This window comes from Monodelphis domestica, chromosome 2 (genome assembly GCF_027887165.1).
Source record: "Monodelphis domestica isolate mMonDom1 chromosome 2, mMonDom1.pri, whole genome shotgun sequence".
NCBI lineage: Eukaryota > Metazoa > Chordata > Mammalia > Didelphimorphia > Didelphidae > Monodelphis > Monodelphis domestica.
This window is the reverse complement of record NC_077228.1, coordinates 451,109,770-451,137,306: the sequence shown is the minus strand read 5'-3', so window position 1 is coordinate 451,137,306 and position 27,537 is coordinate 451,109,770. Positions and strand designations below refer to the sequence as shown.

Sequence of the window (27,537 nt, the reverse complement as noted above, 5' to 3'; positions counted from 1 at the left end):
CATTGTACAACGGAATGTGCCATACAGTCCTAACAGTGAGCCCACTAGGTTCATAGTTGAGTAATAGACAAGAAGTTAGGAAATACTGTAATAGATTACTTATAATTTTTACTTAAAGTATTTTTTCTTTCTCATTCTTGAGGAAATATGATGTAGTGGAGAGAGAGCTGGATTTCTGGCTATGAAGATGACCAAGGTTCGTCTCACCTTTGACATCAACTAGATTTGTAACTTGAGTAAGTCACTGAAGTTTTTAGTACTCTAGGCCAGTGGTGTCAAACTCAAATAGAATCATATCCCTGAGGCCTATACATTAACTTAAGAAAACATAAATGAACATTATCAATGATGCATTATGTTTTTGTTTATTCATATCAATTACATTTTAATATAGTTCTGTGCAATAGTGAGTTTTGTCTCCAAGACATGAATCTGACATTTCTAGGCAACTTCTCTAAAACTTGAAGCTGCATTGACAGAGAATGTTTCCTCATCCATCAGTTTCCTATACTAGTGAAATTGCAGGTTCATTCTCTATCTCTATTCTTACATATGGAGAATATTTAGAAAATATACCATGCACTCTCAATAAATACATGTATTTTCTCAACAATTATCATTTGTGTATGAACAATATATTAATGCATTTTGTACAATCATTTGTCCTCAAATCCAACTCCTAGAAGGCTTATATGGTAGCTGTGTAAACCTTAGCGTCCTTATCTGTAAAATGGGAAACAATTGTACCTTTCAAGGAAGTTGTGATGGTCAAATGAGATATTTGAAAAATGCTTTGAATATACTTAAAAAATTTTTTAAATGCTAGGTACTAATAATCTTCTTATACTGATTAGTAACTAGGATCATATAGACTCCACAAACCCTGAAATTGCATATGAAATCTAAACTTAACACGGACTTAATCACAATAGAAAAAAATACAAAAAATAATACCTCCAAATAATGACAATGATAACAACCTAAAGCATTTAAAGTTTTCAAATGGCTTTACAAACATTACCTCATTTGATCTTCACAATATCCAAGTGAGGCAAGCAATGAGAATGTTTTCATTCTTGTATTACAAATGAGCAAACTGATATTCAGTTTCTGTCACTTGCTCATGGGTGCAATATTTGAGGCAGGAAGAGACTCCCAGATTTTCTGACTCCAAATCTAACACTCCTTTCACTATCATACCAAACTAAAGCCACATTATAAGAAATGTGTTAACTTTATGGGTACTTACTTTCAGATTCTTTTAATAAACGTGTTCCAGTAAGGGAGCTAAGTCCACTTTTTAAGGGAGGTGCATCAGAAAGTGATGCAAGGCTTCCTACTTGTTTGCTTGATTCACTTTTCCTAATTGAAAAAACAAAGACATAACTTATAGTTTACAATATATTCTTTCTTTCATCATTTGAATCCTAAGCTACTCGACTCATGTTTATATACAGAAAATATTGACTTTACTATGCAAATCACAGACTCAAAAGTGTTTGGTATGCCTACTAGGAAAACAGGAAGAAAAAAACAACAATCACAAATTCATGCAATAAGATATTTAATAAAAAATTACCTCCTCACCTCTTTTTAGAGTTTTGTTTGACATCTGTTAAATCAAACAAATCTTCTATATCATCTTCAGTGTCACTGTTTTTATCAGAAGCCCTTTTTCACCCCATATTAAGAAATGGCAGCCAGGAAAAAAAGATTTACACATGAATAAGGGTACCTACTGGCAAATGGCTTACAGAATAAAGTCAGTAGCACTGCCTAAAAACTAACAAACAAGAGATAGTGAAGAATGAATTAAGCATGGGGAAAGTAGTATAATATATTTTTCTCTAACTCATAAGAATTGTTTTTTTTGGAATTTTTGCTTCTAAGTGTCATCCTTAGCATGAAACACACAAATGCCTTTTTTCTGTGATATTATACTTAATAAAAAGGTCAGTGAAAAACATGTCATTTGTCCTCTGGCTGCATTATAATTGCTCTATCTGCCTAAAAGTCAAATGTTAAGTAAAAAAGAAAAGCATTTTTTTATACTGATAGAAAGCTCAAGTGTTTATCATCATGCCCCACCCAGAGTCTAGACAAAGAAAAAAATATTTTGAATTATTATCTATTATTCACTACATGTTATACTACCTACAAAAACTGAATACAAGAGTTCAGCCTTTCCAATGTCATGTCAAAACAAACTATAAAAAGCATTATTTAGCAGCAGTAAGCAATCTCTGAAAAAAGTCATTTCAGGTTGGAGGGCTCTAATTTCTCATAGCTATTAGGAACAGTCATTTTATCACACAGTATTTTTTTAAACAAAAAAAGGTGACAATGTAGGCAACTCTTATAGTTTAGTGGTCCTTTAATAGTAAATGGGAAAGTATAATATCCTATTTACCCAGCTCCTCAGCTCCATTATGGAGTAATAGGGTGATAATAATGCACCACTTCTCTACACAGTGTGAAAAAGTTAGAGTGTCCATATGTATTGGGTGTCAAGTTCTGATAAGGCCTGAAAATTTGACATTGTCCATTTATGATTTTAAATGTACAAAAAGAAATAAGGAAAGAATGGTCAAAATTCTAGTACCAAAACAGATATGGAAGGGGTATTCTGTCAATAATTTAAAAAAAAAACCCACTTTACCTTCCGTCTTGGAGTCAATACTGTGTATTGGCTCCAAAGCAGAAGAGTGGTAAGGGCTAGGCAATAGGGGTTAAATGACTTGCCCAAGGTCACACAGCTGGGAAGTGTCTGAGGCCAGATTTGAAATTGGGACCTCCCGTCTCTAGGCCTGGCTCTCAATCCACTGAGCCACCCAGGTGCCCCTTGTCAATAATATTTTTAAAGGATTAACATTTATTATACACTAGATTTGTTCTGTGGCCAGAGAGTATAAGTTTTGAAGCCATTACTAGTAAGAGTACAGGAGAGTTAAAGAACATATGAAAATGAGGAATTATGCTAAAGAGCAAAGTATATGCTTAGTATGGTGAAGATTAAAATTAACTCTCCCCTGATTGTGAAGATTAAAATTGTAACCCCTGCCTAAATTTAGAACTAATCACCAAAGGTGTAATTACCCCATTCACACTTGAGTAGGAGAGGTCTGTGACCCACATGTGCGATAGTGGGTGACAAATCAGAATTGACTGACTGCCTCTTGGGCAGTCCTAAAGCAGGGCTTCAACTGTGATTGGTAGATGCAGAATTAGGGGAAGGCACAGGAAGTTAACACAAGAGAAAGTGTCTTTAAAAGGGAGTGACAACTTCCTGAGTTGAATTCTACTGGCAGTTCCTCATTCTTTGAAGTGGAGGCTGGTAAAGAATGTGCTGACTGGACCCAAGACCCTGGTGAGGCTGTTCTAAAATCTATTCCTTTGAACTGACGGGTGGTGAGTGAAAAAGATGACTCTTAACTGCTTTGCCGAGGCTGAAGGAATAATTGTCCCTGCCCAGGGTCAGGAATAAATTACTTAGGGTTTAAGCTAGATATCTTACCCTATCCTCTCTCTGATTTTCTTACTTCACGCTTTCTACATTTTGTAAATAAATTGTAAATAAATTTCTGTGGAATAAATTAAATTCCTGGCAACCACACTCTTAAATAATCCAGTCTAATTCTTTTAAAAATAAACTCCCTTTCCCCCTTACATATTAATTGGTTGACCACAACAAAATATCCTCAATCCGTCTACTTTTCTTAACTTTTCTTTTACTTTTGTGACTATCACTAAGTCAGCTTTTAATGGCCTGAGTCTATTTTTCACAGCTGCAAGAGGTAAGCAATTTTTTTTCTTTTTTCCCCTTAAAAATAATGCAAAAATTTAATTTTTACATATAGACATTTTCCCTCTACTAAAAGCTATTTTCTAAATGTCTAAGATGTTATTATGAATTAAGTCTACCAAACTGAAAATAGTTAATGAACTACCTTACACCATAAAACTAAGTATTTAGGAAGGCATATTTTGAAATCATCAAGAGGTATTTCAATCTGTATGTCAAGAAAAATTCACTCACCAACCAAAACTTTTTTCTGGCTTAGGAATAGGATCATCAAAGAAGGAATCTCCATCCATGTCATTTTCAGTTGGACATCTACCAACTTTGTCTTTGCCATCCAGACCTCTATTGTTTAAGGAAGAACCAAGTTTTGTTTCACTCGCTAAGATATGATGGCTTCTGGTCTTTATTTCTGACGATGAGGAGATACTTGTATCAGTCTGATTTGTTTCAGTGGCCTTCTAAAATGAAGGAAAAAACCATTCACATACACCTTTCTTCTGGGTAAAATGAAGAATTTTCAGTTATTTTAAATTCAGTATGATTTAAATATATATAACTTTCTATTTAGCCAGTGCATTATGTATAACAGGAGCTTAATAAATGTTTATCTGAACCAGTAGCAAAGTACTGAATAGAATTTTAAAATATCATCTCTGTCATCTCTCCTTGCTTCTATGTAAGACTGATAACAAACAAAACAAGAAGACTTTTCTCAAAGAGGTTCCAAGGCTTCCAGAGGGTCATTATTTTACTTATACACACACACACACACACACACACACACACACTCACGCACACAGGCACGCACGCACACAGAGAGCTGTATTTTGTGACTTTATCTTAAAAATTCCTAAACAGATTATCTATTGTTTGTTCATTATAAAATATTAGTATTATTATTATTAGCAATCAATAATAAACACAGAAAAGGCAGGCTCCACCACTTAAATGACAAGAAAATAATTATTCATAAGTTTAAATAGTGGTTTTCATCCAATATTTAACACAAGCTTCAAAAGCTTAAACCTACACCATCACTTTTGGGTCTTTCTTCATAACAAACCACTGAGTAGAAAGAGGAGCTCCATTAGTCCCACCACCAAATAGATTTCTCCCTTGTAATTTAGTACACATAGCAAAACAAACAAATAAATAAATCCTTCCCATACTTACCATTATCGTGCTAGGATAATTTATTTTATAGGTGACTTGAAAGATCAGTATGCTAATAAAGGATAATAATCATGTCGTGGAATTTATTTCAATTATTAAAGTCCTAATTACAGACAGCCTTGATTTTCCTAGTCATAGATAAAATTTCCCTTATGCTCCTTTTCTAGTTTAGTCTGGAGCAGTACAGTATAGTGGTAAAAACACTGAACTGGGCATTCAGGAAACCTGGGTTTTAATTCCTATTATGCCACTGACCATTTTTTACCTTAAATGCAAATACTTAAATTCTTAGGTCATTAATTTCATCAAAGGGAGCTTGACCAGATAATGTTCAAGATTCAATATGGACATTTTAAAATTTGTGCCCATGAAAACATACTTGGATTTTGCTATAGCAAACATCACTAATTAGTTTAAAAATAAATTGTCTGACAGTAAGGTACCAAATATAGCAGAAATAACATTTTATATTAAAATATATGTGAAATGTTTTTATTCTATTTGAACTTTTCATTCTATTCTAATTTTCATTCTATAATGAAGTCAACTTTAATATTCCCAAATTTTCAATCTTATCCACATGAAAAGAAAATAATTGTTTCTCATTTTGTGGTACATAAATTCAGAATATAATCATATGATTTCTGTAGTGGAATATTTTAACAAATAGATTCCTCTTGGGCTAGGAAAAAAGCAATTACTCCAAAATGGATGTTAACTTCTATTCACCATTAATGTAATTTTTGTATAATATGGTCATATGAATATTCCAGATAAAGTTATATCAAGTTCAAGTATTTAAAAAAGAGTAGTTAAAAACATATAGAACTTATATACCAAAATGTGCACACTACATTTCAAAGGAGTCATGTTAATACCTCAGTACTTTGTTGGACCTGTGTTCTCAGGCACTTCACTAATTCAATTCAACAAGTATACTGGAAGTAAGATGGGAAAGTGAAAAGAACACTGAAATATATGTCCAGAGATGTATAAATAAAAATATATAAAGTAAATTCAAGGCAAATACGAAGTATTATGAGGGTAGGAAAGGCACTATTGAGGAAATCAGGAATTTTCTCAAGCAGAGGAAAAAAAGTAAACTTTTTGCCCATCATATGCAAAGATATTCTTAATCTTCACAAGGTAAACTATTTCTTGGTTTAAGATTTAAATCTCTGCAATTCATAGCCAAAAGAATCTAAAAGGAACAGAACAAAAAACTACTTTAAAACTTAAAAACCCACTTACGATAAAAGAAAAAAATGCTCTTGGGAAACACTTTGCTCTAAATACAAAAATAAAGGGATGTATGAATTGAACTTATTGTAGTAGGGATTTTAAAAAGCAAAGGAGAGGATGAAATGCATTCTAATCATGGGGAACAGCTGGGCAAAAGCAAAAATAGAAAGCAATGTTGTAAGAAAGAAAATGGGCCATTTACTAGCTCAGAGTATATATGTAAACAGGAATAATGTTAAATATCTTAAAAGGTAGGCTAAAGCCAGATTATGAAGTGTTCTAAGAATCAAAAAGAACTTGTGTGTTATTCCAATGGCAAAGGGGAGTGATATGGTCAAAGCTGTGCTTTAGGAATAGCAGGTTGTTACCTGCTAGTGGAGAGAGACTAGAGAAGGGGAACCAATTAGGAGAAATCCTGAACTAGATTAGTGATCTTGTAAGTACACTTGGAAAGTGATTAGGTATAGAGGCTAATAAGAAACATAAATAATATTGGACAAGAAGTCTTAACCTGAAGTCCTGATATAGAGTTCAAGAGGTCTCTGGATCTTGAACAGGGGGGGAAAAAATCACCTATATTTTAATACAGTTTATTTTGTAAACCTAAATAGCTGAGGGAAGTTAATTAAGATAGGGCCTGAAGACAGAAAGCCTCAAGTTCAAATCTAGCCTCAGACACTATGTGATGCTGGGCAAGTTATTTAACCTTTGTTTGATTCAGTTTCCTCAACTGTAAAATGAAGATATTAATGGGGAGGATTTTCATGAGGATCAAAAGAGAGCTTGATAAATGTGTTTAACAGTGCCTCGCATATAGTAGGAACTATGTGAATGCTTATTCACAATATATTTTGTGTTTTAAGAACATAACCAGAAAGGGTTCATAAATTTCACCAGATTGCCAAAAGGGTCAATAATAACAACACCTAATGTAGGATCACTCCAATGTAGCAAACCAGAATGAATGGAAGGATGATGGTACTCACTATTGATTCAAAAAGGCAATAAGAGGGGTAGCTTTTGAAGGGAAGATCAGTTCCATTACAGACAAAATTAATTTAAGAGCATGAAGATGTCTAGCAGGCAGTTACTAATGTAAGCCTAGAGCTTAGGAGGAAAATGAGAGGGAGAGGGGGAAAGAAAAAGAGGACGAGGAATTTTTTTATATTGTCTCCAGTGCCTAGCATGGTACCCGAAGCGAATAAAAGGTACTTAATATGTTTGTTGATTGAGAATGGGGTTAAGAAAACCCAGAGAGGAGGGAGTATACAGAAGAGCATCAATCACTGCAAAGAGGTAGAATGAGAAGACTAAGGAGTCACAGGATTTAGTAATTAAAAGATTTTCAGTAACCTCAGAGAAAATAGTTACTCACTAATAAGATCAGCAGCAGACTGTAAAAACCTTTTCTATGAATTAAAAGCAACCCTCTGTTACTAGCTTTTGATGATATATGTCCATTAGGGTTATTTAGTCATTTAAAATTAAGATGGAGTCCTCCAATTCATTTCCATTAAAATTTTCTTAAAACACATTCTGCTCCTGTGTGACCCTAAGTAAGTCACTTAAAACCTTTAATTAAAAAAAAATTAAAATAAAAAAATAATTATAGCATGATTTTAAAAGGAAGACTTTGAGACCAGAATGATGTTGATGAAATAAAGGAAAAAAGATTATGGTAAGAGAGAAATTTCCAGATTTGGATTAGTAGAGGTACAACATATATGGGTGATGAAGAAAATAATGATACAATCACATGGAGTTTGCAGGTCAGACTCACTTCCCAGAATGATAAGTGTGACTCATCTGTGCCTGCTCAGTCTGTGATTCCTATCCATCCTCTCCTCAAATCTTCCAAAAGAGGTCTAACTCACTGTGCTAGGAAGCCTTCTCTGAGATCTCCAATAGAGAACAAAGGCTGAGTTCATAGGTCAGCTCCAGGTGGCCAACTCATTCTTGACACAGTTCCTCCCATGTTTCAGGATGCTTACACCCATCACTGTCCTTTGGGAGCTTCTTAACTTTAATTCTTAAGAGACTTTGGTATCATATGATAGCATAAAACACTGCTATCATGCTGATAAAGACTATTTCAAGTGAAGTTTAAATTATTAAAAACGTTTCTGGGACTGCTTTTAAGACAAATTTAAAAGCTACATGAATAAATCACGTTCAATACCACCTAGTTTTTAGTCCAAAATGGAACCATCCACCTTGATCACTCACCAACCTTAGCTGTCAATAATTTTAGATTATTTTCAATAAATCAAATCTATTTCCAAAGAATGAATATTTGTCACTAATGCACATATTTAAAAGATTATACCACAGGACTCAAAAGGTAAATCCAGTGAGCAGAGTTCTAAATCTATTTAAAAGAATGACATCCCATTGGAAATGTATTCTTATCCAATAACAAAGTATATATTTTTAAAAAAATCAAATACAATGTCCGGGTTAAAATGGCCCCAGAGTAGAAGGAAGGCTCTTCCTCGCCTCTCCACCAATCAATATAAAGTGCCTCAAAAGGTTAAAACCAAAATCAGATGAGCAAAGGTGCTCCACTGTAGGGCACAGCAATGAAGGTAGGAAGAGTTTGGGGTATTTCCACGCTTAAATAGGGGCAATAATTACTCCCAACAAAACATGAGCACATCAGCCATCCCCCAATGCACGTACCATACCAAAGTCAGAGCAAGTGTGGGGCAACTTCTAGGTTGGGGGGGGGGGGAGCTGGCTGAGGACACCATAGACTTACCCCTAAGAGCAGCGAGACTTGAGACCCCAGAAGGCTGAGGAATGCAGAGCCGAGGAATGCAGAGCCTAGGCACAGAGATAGAGCAGATAGGGGAAGAAGCACACTGCAGCAGATTCCACAGAGACTAGAAAAATAGCCTCAGGGCAAAAACCTCTCTGGAGCTCAATACAAAGAGAGCCTAACCTCCTCACTCAGACTTCTGGCTGGGAAGGGAAGAAAAAACCAACAAAGTAATGGCCAATAACACCCAAGAACTACAATCTATGACTACAAAAAAAAAAATAAGAAAAAGCCTTTGACTCTGGATAATGTCTACTTAGAGAAACAACAAAGGAGACAGCAAAGGACAACAAACAAGCAAATACATCGAAACTTTCCAAAAAAAGGAAATTGGTCAGAAGCTCTCCAATAAATCAGGCTGGAATTTGAGAACCAAGTTAAAAAGATAGGAAAAACTTGGCAAGAAAAGTGGGAAATAGTTAAAAAAGAAAATAATAGTTTAAAAGAGAGACTCTCCCATATGGAAAGGAAGCCCAGAAATCAATGAAATAAAGAGCAAATTGAAGACCAGAAATGACCTGCTAGAAGCCATGAAAAGCAGGATAGACCAAACTGAAAAGGAAAATTAAAAAATCATAGCTTAAAATCAGTCTTTAAAGACAAGAATTGGGCAAGTAGAACCTAATGATCTCACAAGACAGCAAGAATAAATAAAGCAAAGTCAAAAGAATGACCAAAAAAAGAAGGAAACATGAACTATCTCACATAGAAAATGATGGGCCTGGAAAACCAATCTAGAAGAGACAATTTGAGAATCATTGGTCTACCTGAAAACCCAGAAATAAACAGAAACCTTGAAATCATACTACAAGAAATTATCCAAGAAAACTGCGCTGTTCTTCAACAAGAGGGCAAAATAGACAATGGAATAATCCAAAGATCACCCTCTACATTAAATCCTCAAAAAACAACTCCCCATCAGGAAATAACTGCCAAATTCAATAGCTTCCAAGCTAAGGAGAAAATATTACAAGAAGCCAGAAAGAGACAATTCAGATATCAAGGAGCACCAATCAGGATTACACAGGATATGGCAGCCTCCATACTAAAGGACCACAAGGCTTGGAATAAAATATTCATAAAGGCAAGAGAATTGGGTCTACAACCAAAGATCATCTACTCATTAAAATTTACTATATACTTCCAGGGGAAAATATGGACATTTATATATATAAGCTTTCCAAATATTTGTAAAGAAAAGACCATAACTAAATGGAAAATCTGATATCTATTACAAAAATCAAGAGAAACACAAAAAGGTAAATAAGAAAGGGGGGGGTTATTTTTTTATAAGGGCTTCAATAAGGTCAAATTGTTTATATTCCTACATGGAAAAATGCTATTTGTAATTCTCAAAAAATTATATTCACTATTATAGTAGTTAGATGAATTATTCATAGGTAGAGGTTGGGGTACTAAGTAGTTAAGATGATATGCAAAAAAAAAAAGAAAAGGGGGGGGAAATAGAAGATGGCATCAAGAGAAACGAAGAAATAAAATCAGATAATCTATACCACACAAAGAGGCACATGGGAGGGGGAAGAGAAGAATACTATTATAAGAGGGAGAGGAAGAGAGTGCTATAGGTAATACTGAAACCTTACTCTCAGTGTAATCAATTCTGAGAGGGAAGAGCATGTTGATTCATTGGGGTATTGTATTCTATCTTACCCTATAAGGAAAGTGAGAAAGAAAAACCAAGGGGGAAATTGGGGCTGGGTGTACAAAAAGGGAGGGAAAAAGAGTGGGGCAGGGAATTTAATAGACCCTAATAAAAAAATAAGAGGGGAATAAAAAGGGAGGGGGCAGAAAGGCAAGTAAAATAAGGGTAGGGATTAGGGGAACTGATTAAAAGCAATATAATGAAAGAAGAAAGGGCAGAACTAGGAGAGGAAATCAAAATGTTGGCGAATACAAAGGTGGTAATCATAACTGAATGTGAATGGGATGAACTCACCCATAAAACAGAAGCAAATAGAGTGGATCAGAAATCAAAATCCTATCATTTGTTGTTTATAAGAAACACACAAGAGGCTTTTGGGACAAAAATTCACTATTTGACAAAAACTGCTGGCAACATTGGAAAACTGTGGGAGAGATAATATATAGATCAAAATCAAACACCCTACACCAAGATAAATTTAGAATGGGTGAATGATTTGAATATAAAGAAAAATTATAAGTAAATTAGGTGAAAACAGAATAGTATACCTATAAAATGTATGATTTTGACTACATTAAATTAAAAAGGGTTTGTACAAACAAAACCAATGCAACCAAAATTAGAAGGGAAGCAACAAATTGGGGAAAAATCTTTTATAACAAAAACCTCTGACAAAGTTCTAATTATTCAAATAAAGAAATCAAAACTATCAATAAGCACATGAAAAAGTGTTCTAAATCTCTTATAATCAGAAAAATGCAAATCAAAACAACTCTGAGGTACCACTTCAAACCTAGAAGATTGGCCAACATGACAGCAAAGGAAAGTAATAAATGTTGGAGGGGATGTGGCAAAATTGGGACATTAATGCATTGCTGGTGGAATTGTGAATTGATTCAACCATTCTGGATGGCAATTTGGAACTATGCACAAAGGGCTTTTAAAGATTGCCTGCCCTTTGATATAGCTGTATCACTGTTGGGTTTATATCCCAAAGAGATAATAAGGAAAAAGACTTATACAAAAATATTTATAGCCATGCTCGTTGTGGTGGTAAAAAGTTGGAAAATGAGGGGATGCCCTTCGATTGTGGAATGGCTAAACAAATTATGGTATCTGTTGGTGATGGAATAATATTGTGCTCAAAGGAATAATGAACAGAAGGAATTCCAGGTGAATTGGAACAATCTCCAGAAAGTGATGCAGAATGAAAGGAGCAGAACCAGGAGAACCTTATAAACAGAGATAGATACACCGTGGCACAATCAAATGTAATGCAATGATCCAAGACATTTCCAAGGATCCTATAAAAAAAGAACACTATAAACATTCAGAAGAACTGTGGAAGTAGAAACACAGAAGAAAAACAACTGCTTGATCACATGAGTCACAACAGGGATATAATTGGGGATGTAGACTCTAAAGATCACCCTAATGACAAATATAAATAATATGGAAATAGGTCTTGATCAATGCAATGACACACGTAAAATTCAGTGGAATATTGTGTTGGCTATAGGAGGGGAGTGGAAGGTGGGGAGGAAAAAAATATAAATCATGTAACCATGGAAAAATTCTCTTAATTAAAAAAAATTTTTTTAATTGAATGTAGTACTTAAATGATCCCTCAAATCTCTTCCATCATTAATAACCTATGAATCTATTTGTATCTCGCCTCATATACTAGACATAGATTGTCAAATGTAATACACAAAACAGAAATATACTAAATATAGATTAATATTTCTTTAATTCATTCTTTCATTCATGGTGATACCAATCTCTCCCTTATAATCCTAAAAACTATATATAAATTATATACACACACACATACATACACACACACATATATACACATCATAGTATGGAGATGACCTTGGGTTCTTGAAGGCTACACTAACAGAGTACAAGCTCTGACAAAACCAACATCATTTGTAAATTTGTGAAAGAACTATCAGTAGAAAGACTACCTACCCATAAACAATAAACAAATAAATAAAAACCACATTCCTGAAATACTGGGAAAGAAATAAAATAGTACTAAAAGTGTAAAACAATTAAACTAGATCCATATTGACTTTATGATATTCCCTAGAAACTTTTTTTAAAATAAATGGACATTTTGCTTACATCACTTATTTTCATCAAAGCAATGAGAAAAGAGGGAGGGGGAAGAAAGGATGGATTTCCAATTGTTTGAGAATAAGACTCAGTGACTTTTCAGTATATGTTATTTCATTACAATGATAGGTTTTAACCAATAAATGGTTCTTATGTATATTAGGTTTTATTGTAATGCTTTAGGATTTATGTCCTGACACTAGACCTTAGGCAAAATAACAATTAGGTACATACATTCAGTAAATAAACTCCCCAGGAGGAGGTATTTAAATGCCTTGTTCTAAATATCAACCAGTAATAACCAATATACTTCATCATTAATACTCCAGGATACATGTACATTTACACAAATACTGATTACTGAATTTTGAAGGGCATTTTCTTAATTACTATAAGACCTGACATGCATTTCATTTTCCACTCTAGTTAGAATTAGAATTAGCTAAAAATCAGAGAAAGCAAGTTTTGTTTTCTAACTTTATTTTAGTTTCAGGAGTTTCAGACTAAAAAAAAAAATTCTATTATTACCAAAATCATGTAGTTTATGGCATCTTTAAAAAAAACAACACACCTTTATCTTCTTATCAATTCTACAACAGAATCGACACAAAGGCTAGGCAATTAGGGTTAAGTGACTTGCTCAAGGTCACATAGCCAAGAAGTATGTGAGGCCACATTTGAACCTGGGTCCACATGACTCCTGGCTTAACATTCTATCTTTTTTAAATTTTCTCAAGCAGAGGAAAAAAAATTAAACTTTTTGCTCATCATATGCAAAGATATTCTTACTCTTTACAAGGTAAACTATTTCTTGGTTTAAGATTTAAATCTCTGCAAGTCATAGTCAAAAGAATCTAAAAAGAACAGAACAAAAAACTACTTTAAAACTTAAAAACACACTTATAAAAGAAAAAATACTCAGGAAACACCTTGCTCTAAATACAAAAATAAGCAACAATAACAATTTTAATAAAGAAACCCAACTTAAAAATTTTTCTTAAACTGAAAGGGGAAGGAACTGATGCAAATCAATAATTGCTTTGTGTTAACTTTTTGAGAATGAGGATACCACCAAATAATTTACTTTGAAAGAAACCTCCATGATCTTAAAGAGGTAACATACTTTTCTTTTCTTTTTTTTTTTAAACCCTTACCTTCCATCTTGGAGTCAATACTGTGGATTGGCTCCAAGGCAGAAGAGTGGTAAGGGCTAGGCAATGGGGGTCAAGTGACTTGCCCAGGGTCACACAACTGGGAAGTGTCTGAGGCCAGATTTGAACCTAGGACCTCCCGTCTCTAGAACTGGCTCTCAATCCACTGAGCTACCCAGCTGCCCCCAATTAAAGAGGTAACATACTTTTCAAAGTGTTCAATCACAAGTTAAGATCATTGAGTAAGCTCAAAGAATCAACAAATCGACAAATGTCTCATTGAACAATTATCTCTCTAATTGCAGAGAGAGCATATGTCTTTGTTTACAATAGCAAAGAAGTTACAATAAAGAGTTCTGCAAAGTATCATGTTATCACACTACTGGTCAATACATACATAATCATCTGTTATCATTACTGATTAATATGTATATAACCAGTACAATTTTGATTTGAATAATTTCCAAAGTGAACAAAAGCATACAAACAAAATATACTGCTGGTGGAATTGTGAATTGGTCCAACCATTCTGGAGGGCAATTTGGAACTATGCTCAAAGTGCTTTAAATACCATACCACTTTAAATATCATACCACTGGCTGGGTCTGTACCCCAAAGAGGTACTTGTACAAAAATATTTGTGGTGGAAAAAATTGGAAAATCCATTGACTGCAGAATGGCTGAACAAATTATGGTATCTGATGGTGATGGAATTTGTGCTGAAAGAAATAATGAACTGGAGGAATTCCATGTGAATTGGAAAGACATCCAGGAACTGATGCATAGGGAAATGAGCAGAATCAGGAGAATGTTGTACACAGAGACTGATACATTATGGCACAATTGAATGTAACAGACTTTTCTACTAACAGCAATGCAATGACCCAGGGTAATTCTGAGGGACTTATGAGAAAGAACACTATCCATATCCAGAGAAAGAACTGTGGGAACAGAAACAGAGAAGAAAAACATATGACCGATCACATGGTTTGACAGGGATATGATTAGGGTTTTAATGCTAAAAGATCACTCTACTGCAAATATGAGTAACAGAATAGATTTCGAACAATGATGCATGTAAAACCCAGTGGAATTGCTTGTCAGCTCCAGGAGAGGGAAGGAAAGGGAATCATGAAGAATGTAACCATGGAAAAATATTCTAAAGAAAAAAAGAGATTTATAAATTAGGATAGTATAGTTTCAGTTTAGTGACAAAATCATAACATATAAGCTTGGAAAGACAGGCTGGGAACAAGGTGGTGACAAGCTTAAAACGCAAAATAAAGGAGACTTTATAATACTGCCAGGAACCTTAGTTTCTCAACTTTTCCTGCTATATTTCCTCTATCATACAGGAGGTTCCAGGACATAGAGCTGTATATTCAGAAAACAGCAACAAGATAAATGGTAATAGGTGTTAAGTCTAAACAATTAAATCATCCATTGTTCTAAAGACAAACAACATTGGGTATAGACAAGGCGAGGGCAAAGATAACATGTCTAGGAAAAGAGAATTAATAAGCTAGAGTGGCAAATAAGGTTCATGTTTAAAACTGCTATAGAAATTAAATGACAGAAAGGAGCCCCAAACTATCATGTTTTAGTTACCAAGCTCAATACTATATTGGTTAATTTAACAAAAATCAGGTGCAAGTGCTTATTTCAGAGTCTTATCCAGAAATAGTGATAATCCTAATATGTTTAAGAATACATTGATGGGACCAGCTAGGTGGCTCAGTGAATTGAGAGCCAGGCCTAGAGATGGGAGTTCCTGGATTCAAATTTGGCCTCAGACATTTCCTAGGTATTTGTGACCCTGAGCAAGTCACTTAATCTCTATTACCTAGCCCTTATCCCTCTGACTATGTTCACAAAATACACCCAAGAAGAGTTTTTGGTGGTAGATGTTCTTTTTTTTTTAATGTAGGGTCATGAAATATACTTCTTTGTGTCCACTGGATTACATTTGCTAACAAGAAGTTATTTCATTCTCTCCATAGCTGTAAAGGCAATATGACTAAGAGACAGTCGATAAGAACACAGTACAAAGATGAGTTTCACAAAATAAAATAATTTCCCACATTTTAATTAAGTAATTTTTTAAATCAATCTTTTCTTTTATCATTCCAATTTTTAAAATTAAAAAAGGCAATAATGGTCTAGTAAATAACTGTAATTTAAGGGGATTAAAGTATAGCAATTAAGCTACTTATTTCATCATCTCTTCTCAGATCACATTCTACCCTCAGCTTACTAATCAGTAGCTTAATGAATAAACAATATGAGAAGTAAAGTGGTTTGTGATAAAAACTTTATAAAACTAAGTTTTAAATTACTGCAAATAAACAATTCTTGAAGAGAACAAATTAAATTTATATGCATATATATTTATGTATGTATGTATGTGTATATATATATGCATAAACATATATATTGTTACATGGAATGGCTCTTGGGGAAGAGGAAGGGATACAGTGACAAAAAAGAGGGAAGAATACAGTGATGATAAATTTTTTTTAAATATCCTAAATATCTGCATAACAAAAAGCTGAATAATATATTCACAAAGCTCTATATTTCAAGTTTTTTAAAAATAGCAAAAATTCTAAAACTCTATTATATACCTGCTAATTAAAATATAAAAATAAGGAAGTTTATTATTTATCATTAGCTGAGTAAAAATTGAACTTTAAAATGGTCATACTGGGGCTATAGCTAAGTGACTCAGTGCACTGAAAGACAGGCCTAGAGACAGGAGGTCTCTAGGTTCAACTCTGGCTTCAGACCCTTTCTAGCTGTGTGACCCTAGGGGCAAGTCACTAAACCCCCACTGCCTAGCCCTTACTGCTCTCCTGCCTTGGAAGCAATACAAAGTTATGGTATGGTTATGGACAGTTATGGAATTAAAAAAATAAAATAAAATATTCATGCGAATTAGAACTTTTGTTTTATGCAAACCACCAAGTAAGTTTTTAGATTCTTTACATAATAAAATAATGATTGCTTCCAAAGAAAATAAGAGGTTTAATGTTTAAACTCAAAATCATAAGCACATCATGATGCCAATGCAAACCAACTACAAAGACTTTTCAGCATAGGCTACTTTTCCCCTATAAGATCTAAAAGCACTTGTTGGGCCTTTTTGCTCTCATGCATTTTACCTTTTCACCAGCCTTCTCCCCGCTTTTCTTCTTTTTACCTTGTCCTTTATACCTTGGTATCTGAGCATGAGAATAAAATGACATCTTTTACCACAAAATACATATCCTTCTATGAATAATATCAAGAAATAATGGATTGCTCATAAACCAATTTTATGAAGATAAATGGAAATTTTGAAACAGAAAATCTCTACCTATGAATAATTTCTTGTTCTTCTTTTCAATCATATAGTGGTATAAATCATATTCTTAGCAACTGTTTTCTAATAGTTGCTTAGCCAGATGTGAACAATATATAACTTTAATTTTTGATGACCCAGAAAAAGCCATACTTCTGGGAAATCCAAAAGATCAAATAGTCATTATACTGCATTTAAGATGGTAAATTATCTGGTTGAAGGATTCTGACTTGGGGTCTACTTCTATCTACAGGGATCTACTCCAGTCAAACAATCCCAGAACTATCTGGCTATTTGAATTGCCTCAAGGTTGGGGTAAATGATAAAATAGAAAAAAAGAGGCTATAAACCAGAATTGTCATTTAAAGACTGGGCTAGGACTTCTTGGAATGAGGGTGGGCATGAGTTTAGGAGTAAATCTCTTAACCATTAGGGAATTTTTCCACTCTTACCAAAGGACTATTATGATTTGCATTATATGCGATTTATAATTCTCTATATCCCAAAGTTAATGGGTAAATCAAGAGTATAATTTCCCTTTAGAAAACATAGAGGAAGGGAAAATATAATGCTTCTCATAATACAGCTTATAGATTTATCTGTAATTAGACCTTGAAACAGTATTATTTCTATGAAATTACAATTTTTATAAAACTATAAAATGTTGAAAATGATGAAAACTATTTTATACATGAGATTTTGTTTCCTACATGACTAAAATAAAAATCCAAATAATGATCCTCTTAAGGTCCAAGAAACAAAGATAATGAAAAATATATCATTTCATTTTAGTGACATAATTCGGAAAAATGAAAAACTATATCCTGCTAAAGTCCTCAGATGTCTCATCTATGGTATGGAGATGACCATGAGTCTCAAAGGCTATGCCAACAAAGCATAAACTCTGACAATTCTTACACAACTAAATAAACTTCCAAAAAAAAAAAAAGGCCCAATGTTAGACTGTATATCTGTCATTCAAGGACAAGTCTAGCTAAGTCTAGAAAAGTTCACCAGATTAGCTGCCAAAGATGATGGCTTTTGTGGCACAGCAATTCTTAAACATCTTCTAGTAAGTTGTAGATGGGTTGCAATATGTATTTGAGTAAGGATAGCCCATATAGATAAAATCATAGATCACTCTAATACTGAGGTAAAAGGGAGATTTATACATGAGATTTTGGTGCTCCAAGATAAAATAGCTACTAAAAAGCTATAAGTCCCATATAAATTTAAGAACAGAGATATTCCACAAGCTCTGTGATCTCATCCATGTGAGTACTCTTCCACACAACTCAAAACTGAAATGTTATTTCAATAAAGTAAACTTATTTCATATGTAGAAAATACTTGATTTTAAGACATAATTTTAATAAAAGGTTCATTTTAAGATTTATTAAAATGAATCTACATATACTTTATTTTCATTATAACTTATTACAAATATCTGATTAATACAAAGAAACTAAATTTAAAGAAAAGTCTAATAGGTGAGAAGTCTAACAAAGAGGATTTCTCATCTTGCTATTTCCACTCACAGATATAAAGAACCACAAAACAAAATAGCGTCTCTTTGGCCTTTCTAGAAATATAATGTAAAAAAGTTACATTTCAAAATTTTCCATTCTCCCTACCTCAAAATAACCCCCAATCTACTAACATAACATTTCACCCCCAAAATTATAAGGTTTTCCTCCAAATTTCAGTATATGAAATATGTATTTCCAGTCAAGCAATGAATACTTTCATCTGATTGATAAGCTATATGTTTAATGACTCCTCATGAAATCAATTTGTTTTTCTCATCAGGAGTAATGCTACAAAAAAAAAACATGAAAAGTAAATAGTGAAATAAACACAAAGCAAAAAGTAGATACAAATATTATGGATAAGTTATAATACTATTTCCCTTTACTGTATGTGAAATCTAAGATTTGTTAAATTGGCTCTATGTACAGACTTTACTTCCATTATAATCTACTATAAATATTCTGATTAATATAAATTTAAAGTTCTAACTATAGTGAAGTATCAAGTCACTCAATCATCCATAAACCCCAACAGATGCTACCCTGAATTTAATAAATTCCAGTGTTTATCTGAATTCTTCCTTCTATTAGCCAAAAATATTTTAACCTGTCCTCTCCCCACAAGGTACACTAGAAAAAAATACTGGCTCTGGGTTCTAATTCAGTTTCTGACACTGAGACCTCAGGTAAGTCACTTCAACTCAACTTTCCAGAGTTCATTTTTTAAAGAACAACAAATAAAATAGAGAAAAACATAACCAGAAAATACAACTAATAATTTTAAAAGCAAAATGTTAACAAGCCTCACACCAAGACAACAAATCAAACTTTGTTCTTAGCTCCAAATCTGAGTATCTTTCAGTAACAAAAACTGAAAGTTAATAGTATTTAATATAACAATACATTCTTGAAGTAGGAATCCTAAGCAGAATCTTTAAAATAAAAACCAACTAAATTAAATACCCTATCAATTTGAAGGATAAAAAAAGCACCACAAGAAGAACCAGATGAAAACATACAAATACTTAAATCTCATTGTAATTATTACAACAAATTCACATCCATAAAGATAGAATTTAAAGCACTATTGACAAATTACAGAAACAGTCACAAGTCACCATATCTGATAAAGGAAAAATAAACTTTTTCAGCCAACTAAAAAACACAGTTGCATTTGATACTATCGTTTCAATAAAAATGATAAACAAAAAGCCACTTCTATATAATTCTTAATCCCGGAAATGCTTTACATGCTAACAGTGTAAATGACTTACCTTACTTGGTACTGTATGAGAGCTTGTTATCCTTCCATCTGGAGATTTTGGTGGAGAATGCAAATCAGATAGATCTAGTTCTCCCTAAATATGAATACCATAAAGCATACTTAAGTTATACTTTTAATGGTTTTTATTAGATTTAAAATTAAAAAGGTAATCATACTTCAACAGTTTTTGTAAATTTATAATTTAAGAATCAATCTTAATATTTGAATTAATCTTGATGGAAATTATATTCTTATTCAATTCCTCCCTAATATTAACAAAAAGACTTGAACTTTAATATAATCATCTCTTATCAATGAATCAAAACTATTAATTAAAATTTCTATTTTGTGGGAGGCCCTAAAGATACAAAGACAAAACAGTCCTTGCCCTCAAGGAACCTACATTTGGTATAGGGAGACAATATGCATATAGTACATGTGAAAATCATACAAAAATAATTGAGAAGATGGGGGAAATGAACACTATGAATTAGAGGTGTAAAGGACCATAATTCAAATACAAGCTATAGAATTCATGAGAATGCACAAAGGCATAGAAACAAAAGATAGAACTGTAGACAAGGTGCAGCAAGCAGGTCAATTTGGCTGAAACATCATGCATTTGAAAGAGATTAATGTATGAGGAGCCCAGAAAGATAGGTTACAACAAGATTATAAAGGGCTTTAAATGCCACAAAGAAGTTGATTTTTTTAAAATAGGCAATGGGAAAATACTGGAAGTATTGAGGAAGGTAGTTTAAAAAAAGTCACACCTGTCCTTTAGAAATATCACATTGGCAGAATTCAGGAATCTGAGTATCATACAAAACTGCCAAAGTACAAAATTAGTTACTTTTGTCAGGAAAATGCTTCAATAACTTTTCATTCAGGGAAAAAAATGAAAATCTATTAACCTCCTATAATACATTAACTTCTCTATTTTTATTAGTGGTAATATTCTCACAGTACACTGAATTCTTACAATAGTTTTATTCTTTGAAACATTCTGGAGTTTCTTACTGTTGTTCTAAAATCTCTGGGGAGTCTGATGTCTTTTTTCACTGAGGACTTCATTTTTCTTGATAGTATATACTTGTTTTATTGTCTTTTTATATCTTTATCTCAATGTTTGGTCTATCAGAAGAAAGCAAGGTTTATACTTGGACTTTGAGTTCTTTGTTCTTTTTGCCTTTTCTTTTGTATTCCTATTAAAGTATCCCCTTCCATTTCACAGGGGTTTTTAAGAGCATAGTGCCCAGTGATCTGGAAAACTTGTAAAATTTTTTGGTTTTTCCTTTGTATCTGAGAAGTTTGAATTTTTTCTTTTATGGGGTGTTTACAGTATTTCATATGCATTTCTAACTTTTTCTGTGTTGTCTACAGCTTCCACAAAATTTCCAATATATCAATCCATTTAATTTCTTATGACAATCCGCAATACATTGAAACTGCTATGGGAAAAGTCACAATGTGGAAGGGATACCCGTACCTTTTCTCTATTTTCCTCATCATTCTTTGGCAAGTATCTCTGGAACTGTCCCATACAATCAATGCTATACATTCTTATTCTCTATAAGCTGTAAAGTCTTGAAGTACAGGTGGGTCACTAACAGAATATTATCATTTTGGTGACCAGATCTATAACTGTACTGCCTGAGAAACTTTCTCTACAATTTCTCTATTATTATCCCTACGTTACAGATAAGGAAATTGAGACAGAGAGATTGGCCCAAGGTCACAGAGCTAGTAAACATCTGAGGCAGCATTTGAATGTGGGTTCGCCTGGCTCCAAATCCACTAGAACACCATCTATCTAGTTTCCATGGGTGAAACTGTCAGGAACTCTCATGGCCAGATTTGAAACACAAGCCTGAAAGGTTGTTTGCACTGGTCACTCCAAGTAGACTCTTCCTGCACAATGCCATCTCCAACTGTCAAAATCCTATATAACATTCAAAAACTCTAATAAAGTTCAACTTCCTCCTTTAAGTTGTCCCTGAAAACCCTGGCCAGACTAATGGAATCTCTACTTTTACTGAAATCTCATGGTAATTAATGGATATAGATTTCATAATCATATAAAATATTGTTATTCCACTTGAACTTTAAAAAATATCATTAACTAGCATTTGTGAAGTACCATAAGGTTTGCAAAGTACTTAATATATATTATCTCATTTGATTCTCAATTGTAAGGTAGGTGTAATTAATATTCCCATTTTACAGATTAGAAAACTGAGGCCAAGACATTAAGTGACTTGCCTAGGTCGAAAAGCACAATTTGAATTCAGACACTTCTACCTCCAAATCCAACATTCTATCTACTATCTCTGGCTAAATTACTAAACTCTGAGTTCATCATCTTCATACCTCTAAAACATGTCTTACAGTAGCAACTAATCAATATTTAACAATTTGACTTTAAAAGATATTAGCATATCAGCAGCAGGAAATGCACACTAAGACATTTCCAGAAGTGCTAACAAATGGTTTTATGAGATGCATTATCTTACCTAATAAAATTTGTGACTAGCCACATATTTGCAATTAAGTAACTAAGGTTAGGGACACACTGTCTTAGGTCACAAGAAAGATTTCCTTTACATTAATCTAACTAGCCTACCTTGGTCTCATTAATAACATCTCTAGCCAAATTAATATAGATTAGACAAGAAAGAATGATTTTGGTGGGTTGATATTAGCAAAATCTGATAGTAAGCCCAAATTAGCAAAACCAATGATCCTGGTGCAATTTAAAACCTTGAGGAAATTTAAGAAGACAAGTATACTTTCCAGCTGACAAAATATATCAGTCTTTTCATACTCCTTTTTTAAAGGAAGAGTTAGGAGTCAAGCTATTGAGAATATTAAGTGTTGAATTCCTAGTGAGGAAACTCTTTGCAACAACAGATTGGCAGTACCTCATTAACATATAGGGTAGGGAATGTCTGAGATGATTAGGGGCTAAATAGCTTTCCCATGGCTAGAAATGACACCAAGATTAGCCTTTGATTCCCCAAACTATGCTGCTTTCCTTTCTACATTAAAAAGTTATACATATGGAAGTGAATGTCAGTGACCTGAATAAGTATATATAAGATTATATATTGTAGTTTCTTTTTTCAGCTTAATGTTTTAAAATTGGTAACCATCAACAATATAGAACACGATACCAAAATAAGTAAATACATATATGTATATTTAAACTTTACTAATAATAGCAAACTTTTTAATAGCAACAAAAAATGTTAAATGCTTTATAATTATTTCATTTGACCCTTACATTAACTCTGGAAGGCAAGTACTATCATTATCCCCATTTTACAGAAGAAACAGGCAAAAAGTTGAAGTGATTTATCCAAGGACAGACAACTACTGTCTGAGGTCACATTTGAATTCAGACATTCTTGACTCTATTCACTGAACTGTCTAGCAGCCTCAAAACAGTTCTGTTTGTTTCTGTATCCCTTCCTTTTTGAACATTTACATATTTTTCTGATTTCTTCACTCCCCATAACACTTTATTAAAGGCTTCAAATTTGTCATATAGTACTGCTGCATACCCTGACTTGTTCAATCTTCCTTCAATTATTATAAACTTTGTTTCTAATGCATTGCTTTTTTGCACTGCAGAAGCTATTTTTAGAGAATTAAATCATTAGGTCTTGCTTCATATATGTGTGTGTATTTTTTTTTAATCTTTAACTTCTGTCTTAATATCATTTCTAAGACAAAAAACAAGAACTATAGGCAATCAAGATTAAGTAACTTGCGCAGGGTTACAATTATATTTATTGGAAAAATTTACTTCCCTAAAAGTATTTTAATTATTCTGTTTTAAAAAATTCTTTTGGGGGGCAGCTGGGTAGCTCAATGGATTAAGAGTTAGGCCTAGAGACTGGAGGTCCTAGGTTCAAATCTAGCCTCAGACAATTCCCAGCTGTGTGACCCTGGGCAAGTCACTTGACCCCCATTGCCTAGCCCTTCCCACTCTTCTGCCTTGGAGCCAATATACAGTATTGACTCCAAGACAGAAGGTAAAGGTTTAAAAAAAAAATTTCTTTTAAGATATATACATTACCAATCTATATGGAAATTATTATAGAAAGTCATGTAATGAAGCCCTAATTCTATTTTTCTTATTGATAAGACTTATTATGCTGATTGCTTCCCAAGCAACTTAACATTTCTTATATAAGTCCTACAAATCATAAGGAATAATTCAGAGAGAACATTGCTATATTCTCTTTTCTGGTTATTTTAAATGTTTGCACCATCATTTTCCATTTTTATCAGAATTTTATTGCATTATGACTCATAAGTATATTGAAATTTCCACCTCTAAGTTTACATATTTGTGTCCTATAATATAATGAATTTAGGTGAATGGTCTATGAATATAGTTAATGTATTTTTTGTGTATGTGTGTGAATACATTTAAGATTCAGAAAGAAATAAAATTCTACTAATGTATACTGGAGAAGCTAAAAGGCAAACTGGTTAGAGCACCAGACCTGGAGTGAGGAAAATCCGAGTTTGAATTCAACTCAGATACTTATTAGGTCTATGAACTTGAGCAAGTTAGTCTGCCTCAATTTCTTCACCTATAAAACAAAGATCATAATAGCACCTACCTTCCAGTACTGCTGTGAAGATAAAATGAGATACTATTTGTAAAGCAGTCTACAAACCTTAAGGCCCTACATTTGGGGAAGAGAGGAGCAAATTCACTACCTTATCTAATTATTTCCCTCTATATAATCTATCAAATCCCAAAATTCAATCAGTACTCTATTCATGTATGCAACTTCTTTATATTTTTGCCTGAGTTATTGCATTCCATTATTGGAGTATTGAAATTTTATTATTATGGATTTATCTAATTATTTTTGCAACTTTTAACCTTTCCTTTATAAATTTAGTTCTTATACCATTGTAAAAGCTAAGAAATTAGGGCCTGAAATCAAAACCAAGCTCCTTTATAGTTTCTGATAATAAAGAGGGAGACAGAGATGATGAAATAGGAACCAAAAAACTTTATTCTGAAAATGCAATAAGAAACTAAAGCCACTTACAAATTTTTTACTCTTAAAACTCACAAGTTGCAGAGTACTTGAATTTACATTCTATATTTTGTCTTTATAACCTTTGAAAATGATCTTTGACTTGACTAAGATAAATGATTCTATTCTGCTATGTAACATTTTTACGAGTAAATATAAAACTAAAAATATCTACCAAAATTACTTGACAATGCACAAATGCTATTTGATCAGGTCTATTACTCAGAATTTTTAGAATTGTATAGATACTATGCCAATTTGATGAGCCTCTTTAAAATTAAATGAAATCTAATAAAAATTATCTAAATAGATGTGCTTCATAACAAAGATAGCATTTTCACATTGACATCACTAAATAAGAGATTTTTAATACTGATATTCTCTCATTGTCAAGAGGTCACTAACAGAGATCTTATACTTCACTTTGGAATCTATGAACTCCAGGTTAAGAGCTCTGACTCTAAACAGTTTTTGTATTTTATATGCTAAATTCTGAATTTTCTTTTGATATCCCAAAAAAAAAAACCCATCCTCAATTTCCCCCATTTTTCTCAATTTCACTCTGCAATTGCTCCCTTTAATTCTTTTATAATCATTATTCAACCAATAAATACGCATTTATTAAGCACTTAGTATAAAGCAAAAAAATTTAGTCCCTGCCCTCAAAAAGCTCATATTCTAATGGGAAAAGACAATATGGGGGGAAAGTATACATATAACATATATAGTTGGTTAAGGGAATAAGCATTTATTAGATCATCTAATTTGTGCCAGGCACTAAAATACAAATATCATGTTCTCTATAGTCAGTACTATTATAAAGAGGTGTATATGTTTGTAAAAAGGAAAGGAATTCCTTCAGTGTATATGCATGTACACAAAATACACATACACATATATACCAGGTCAATTATTCAAGGAAAGGAAGGTATTAGCAGCTAGGGAGATTTCTTCTAGAAAGTGGGATTTGGGTTGTATCTTGAAGGAAGCCAGTAGTAAAGGTGAAGATAGTGCATTCCAGGAACAGCAGACTACTAGTGAAAAAGTAGACACAGGAGATTTTTAAAAATCACTGTGATAGCCAAGATGAGAGAAAAGATGGGAATAAGGAATGCTTGATGCAGGGAGACCAATTAAAAGGCTATTTATATAGGGCAGCTACGTAGCACAAAAGATTTGGATCCAGGGCTAGGCAGAAGGTCCTAGTTTCAAATCTGGCCCCAGTCACTTCTTACCTTTGTGAACCCTTAACCATCTTCTGCCTTGGAACCAATAAACAATATTGATTCTAAGATGGAAGGTATTTTTTAAAAAGTCTATTACAATATTCCAAGCACAACATGATGAAAGTCTATATTAAGATGGAAGCTATATGAGGAGAAAGTAGATACGAAAGAGATTATAAAGGAAGAAATGACAAGATATGTCAAAGATTGGCTAGGCAGAGTGAGTCAAAGAAGTTGAAGGTGACTAATATTATGAGTTCTAGTGACTAGGAGAATAGTAGACCAGAATCCTCTTCTAATGAGGGCAGAGTATTGAGGAAAAGAAAGAATTTATTAAGTTTAAGAAATTTATGGATCATCCAATTTGAGATGCCCAGGAAAAAGTTGATTACTAGAGCTTGACACTCAATCTCAGATGAGGTCACCAAGCAAAAGTATAGAAGGGAAGACATTCCAGGACAGTCTTGAAAGAAAATCAATATCATGTTGGGTTTTTTCTCATACTCTTATTTGTACTATTCCAAAACAATTTATTCCTTTATAGTCCTTCAAATCTCTTTTTCAGTATTTAACCAAAATAATATTCATTACTGTTAATGTCATAATGATAATTGCATTGAGATTACCAATTATAAACATGATTATAAAACATCTTAAAGTATTTTGTCCGATTTTATCTAATCTGAAGACTGTGCTTTTGTCAGTTTTGAATATTAAAAGCTTCTTTAGGGTTGGCCTTTCACTGAATAAACATCAATTTTATGTGGTTTTTAGAAATGATCATTTATCAAGAAATATGATTTGGAGGGAGGTCATATATGTCTTGTTTATTATAGTTGCTATCATGGGGGGGGTCTTTTGCAATTCAAATTAGTATTTTTATCTAATTATTTTCTTGGCTACTTGCAAAATCATCTCCTTGCCATTGTACTCATAAAGTTTGGTAAATGATGTGTGTGGAATTATTAATTTTTTTATCAGTATTATTTCCCAAAAATTCTAACAATTTATCAAGGATGATAATAATGATGACCAAAAAAATACTTCATACTTACACAGCATTTTAAAGTTTAAAAGCTTTTTACAAACATTTTTTAAATCTAAAGATCTTCATGATCTGGTTTCTTACCTTTCTAACTTTATTA

The 27,537-nt window shown here is 33.0% G+C and overlaps 1 protein-coding gene across 5 annotated transcripts in view; it reads right to left on the bottom strand.

The window, feature by feature from the left end:
- CEP43 (centrosomal protein 43) overlaps positions 1-27,537 on the bottom strand; it is a 72,470-nt gene that overhangs the window by 30,954 nt on the left and 13,979 nt on the right. For 4 of the 5 annotated variants that reach the window (XR_463173.3, XR_463172.3, XM_056819013.1 and 1 more), the window contains exons 6-9: positions 20,114-20,197; positions 17,132-17,191; positions 4,037-4,260; positions 1,250-1,362 (exon numbers count right to left, since the gene is read on the bottom strand). Coding sequence is in view for 3 of the 5 variants with exons in the window: in XM_056819013.1 (XP_056674991.1) it covers positions 1,250-1,362; positions 4,037-4,260; positions 17,132-17,191; positions 20,114-20,197 (481 nt within the window). In the remaining 2 variants the exon portion in view is untranslated. The remainder of the gene's footprint in view (positions 1-1,249; positions 1,363-4,036; positions 4,261-17,131; positions 17,192-20,113; positions 20,198-27,537) is intronic. The other variant, XM_007484889.3, reaches the window with a different exon arrangement.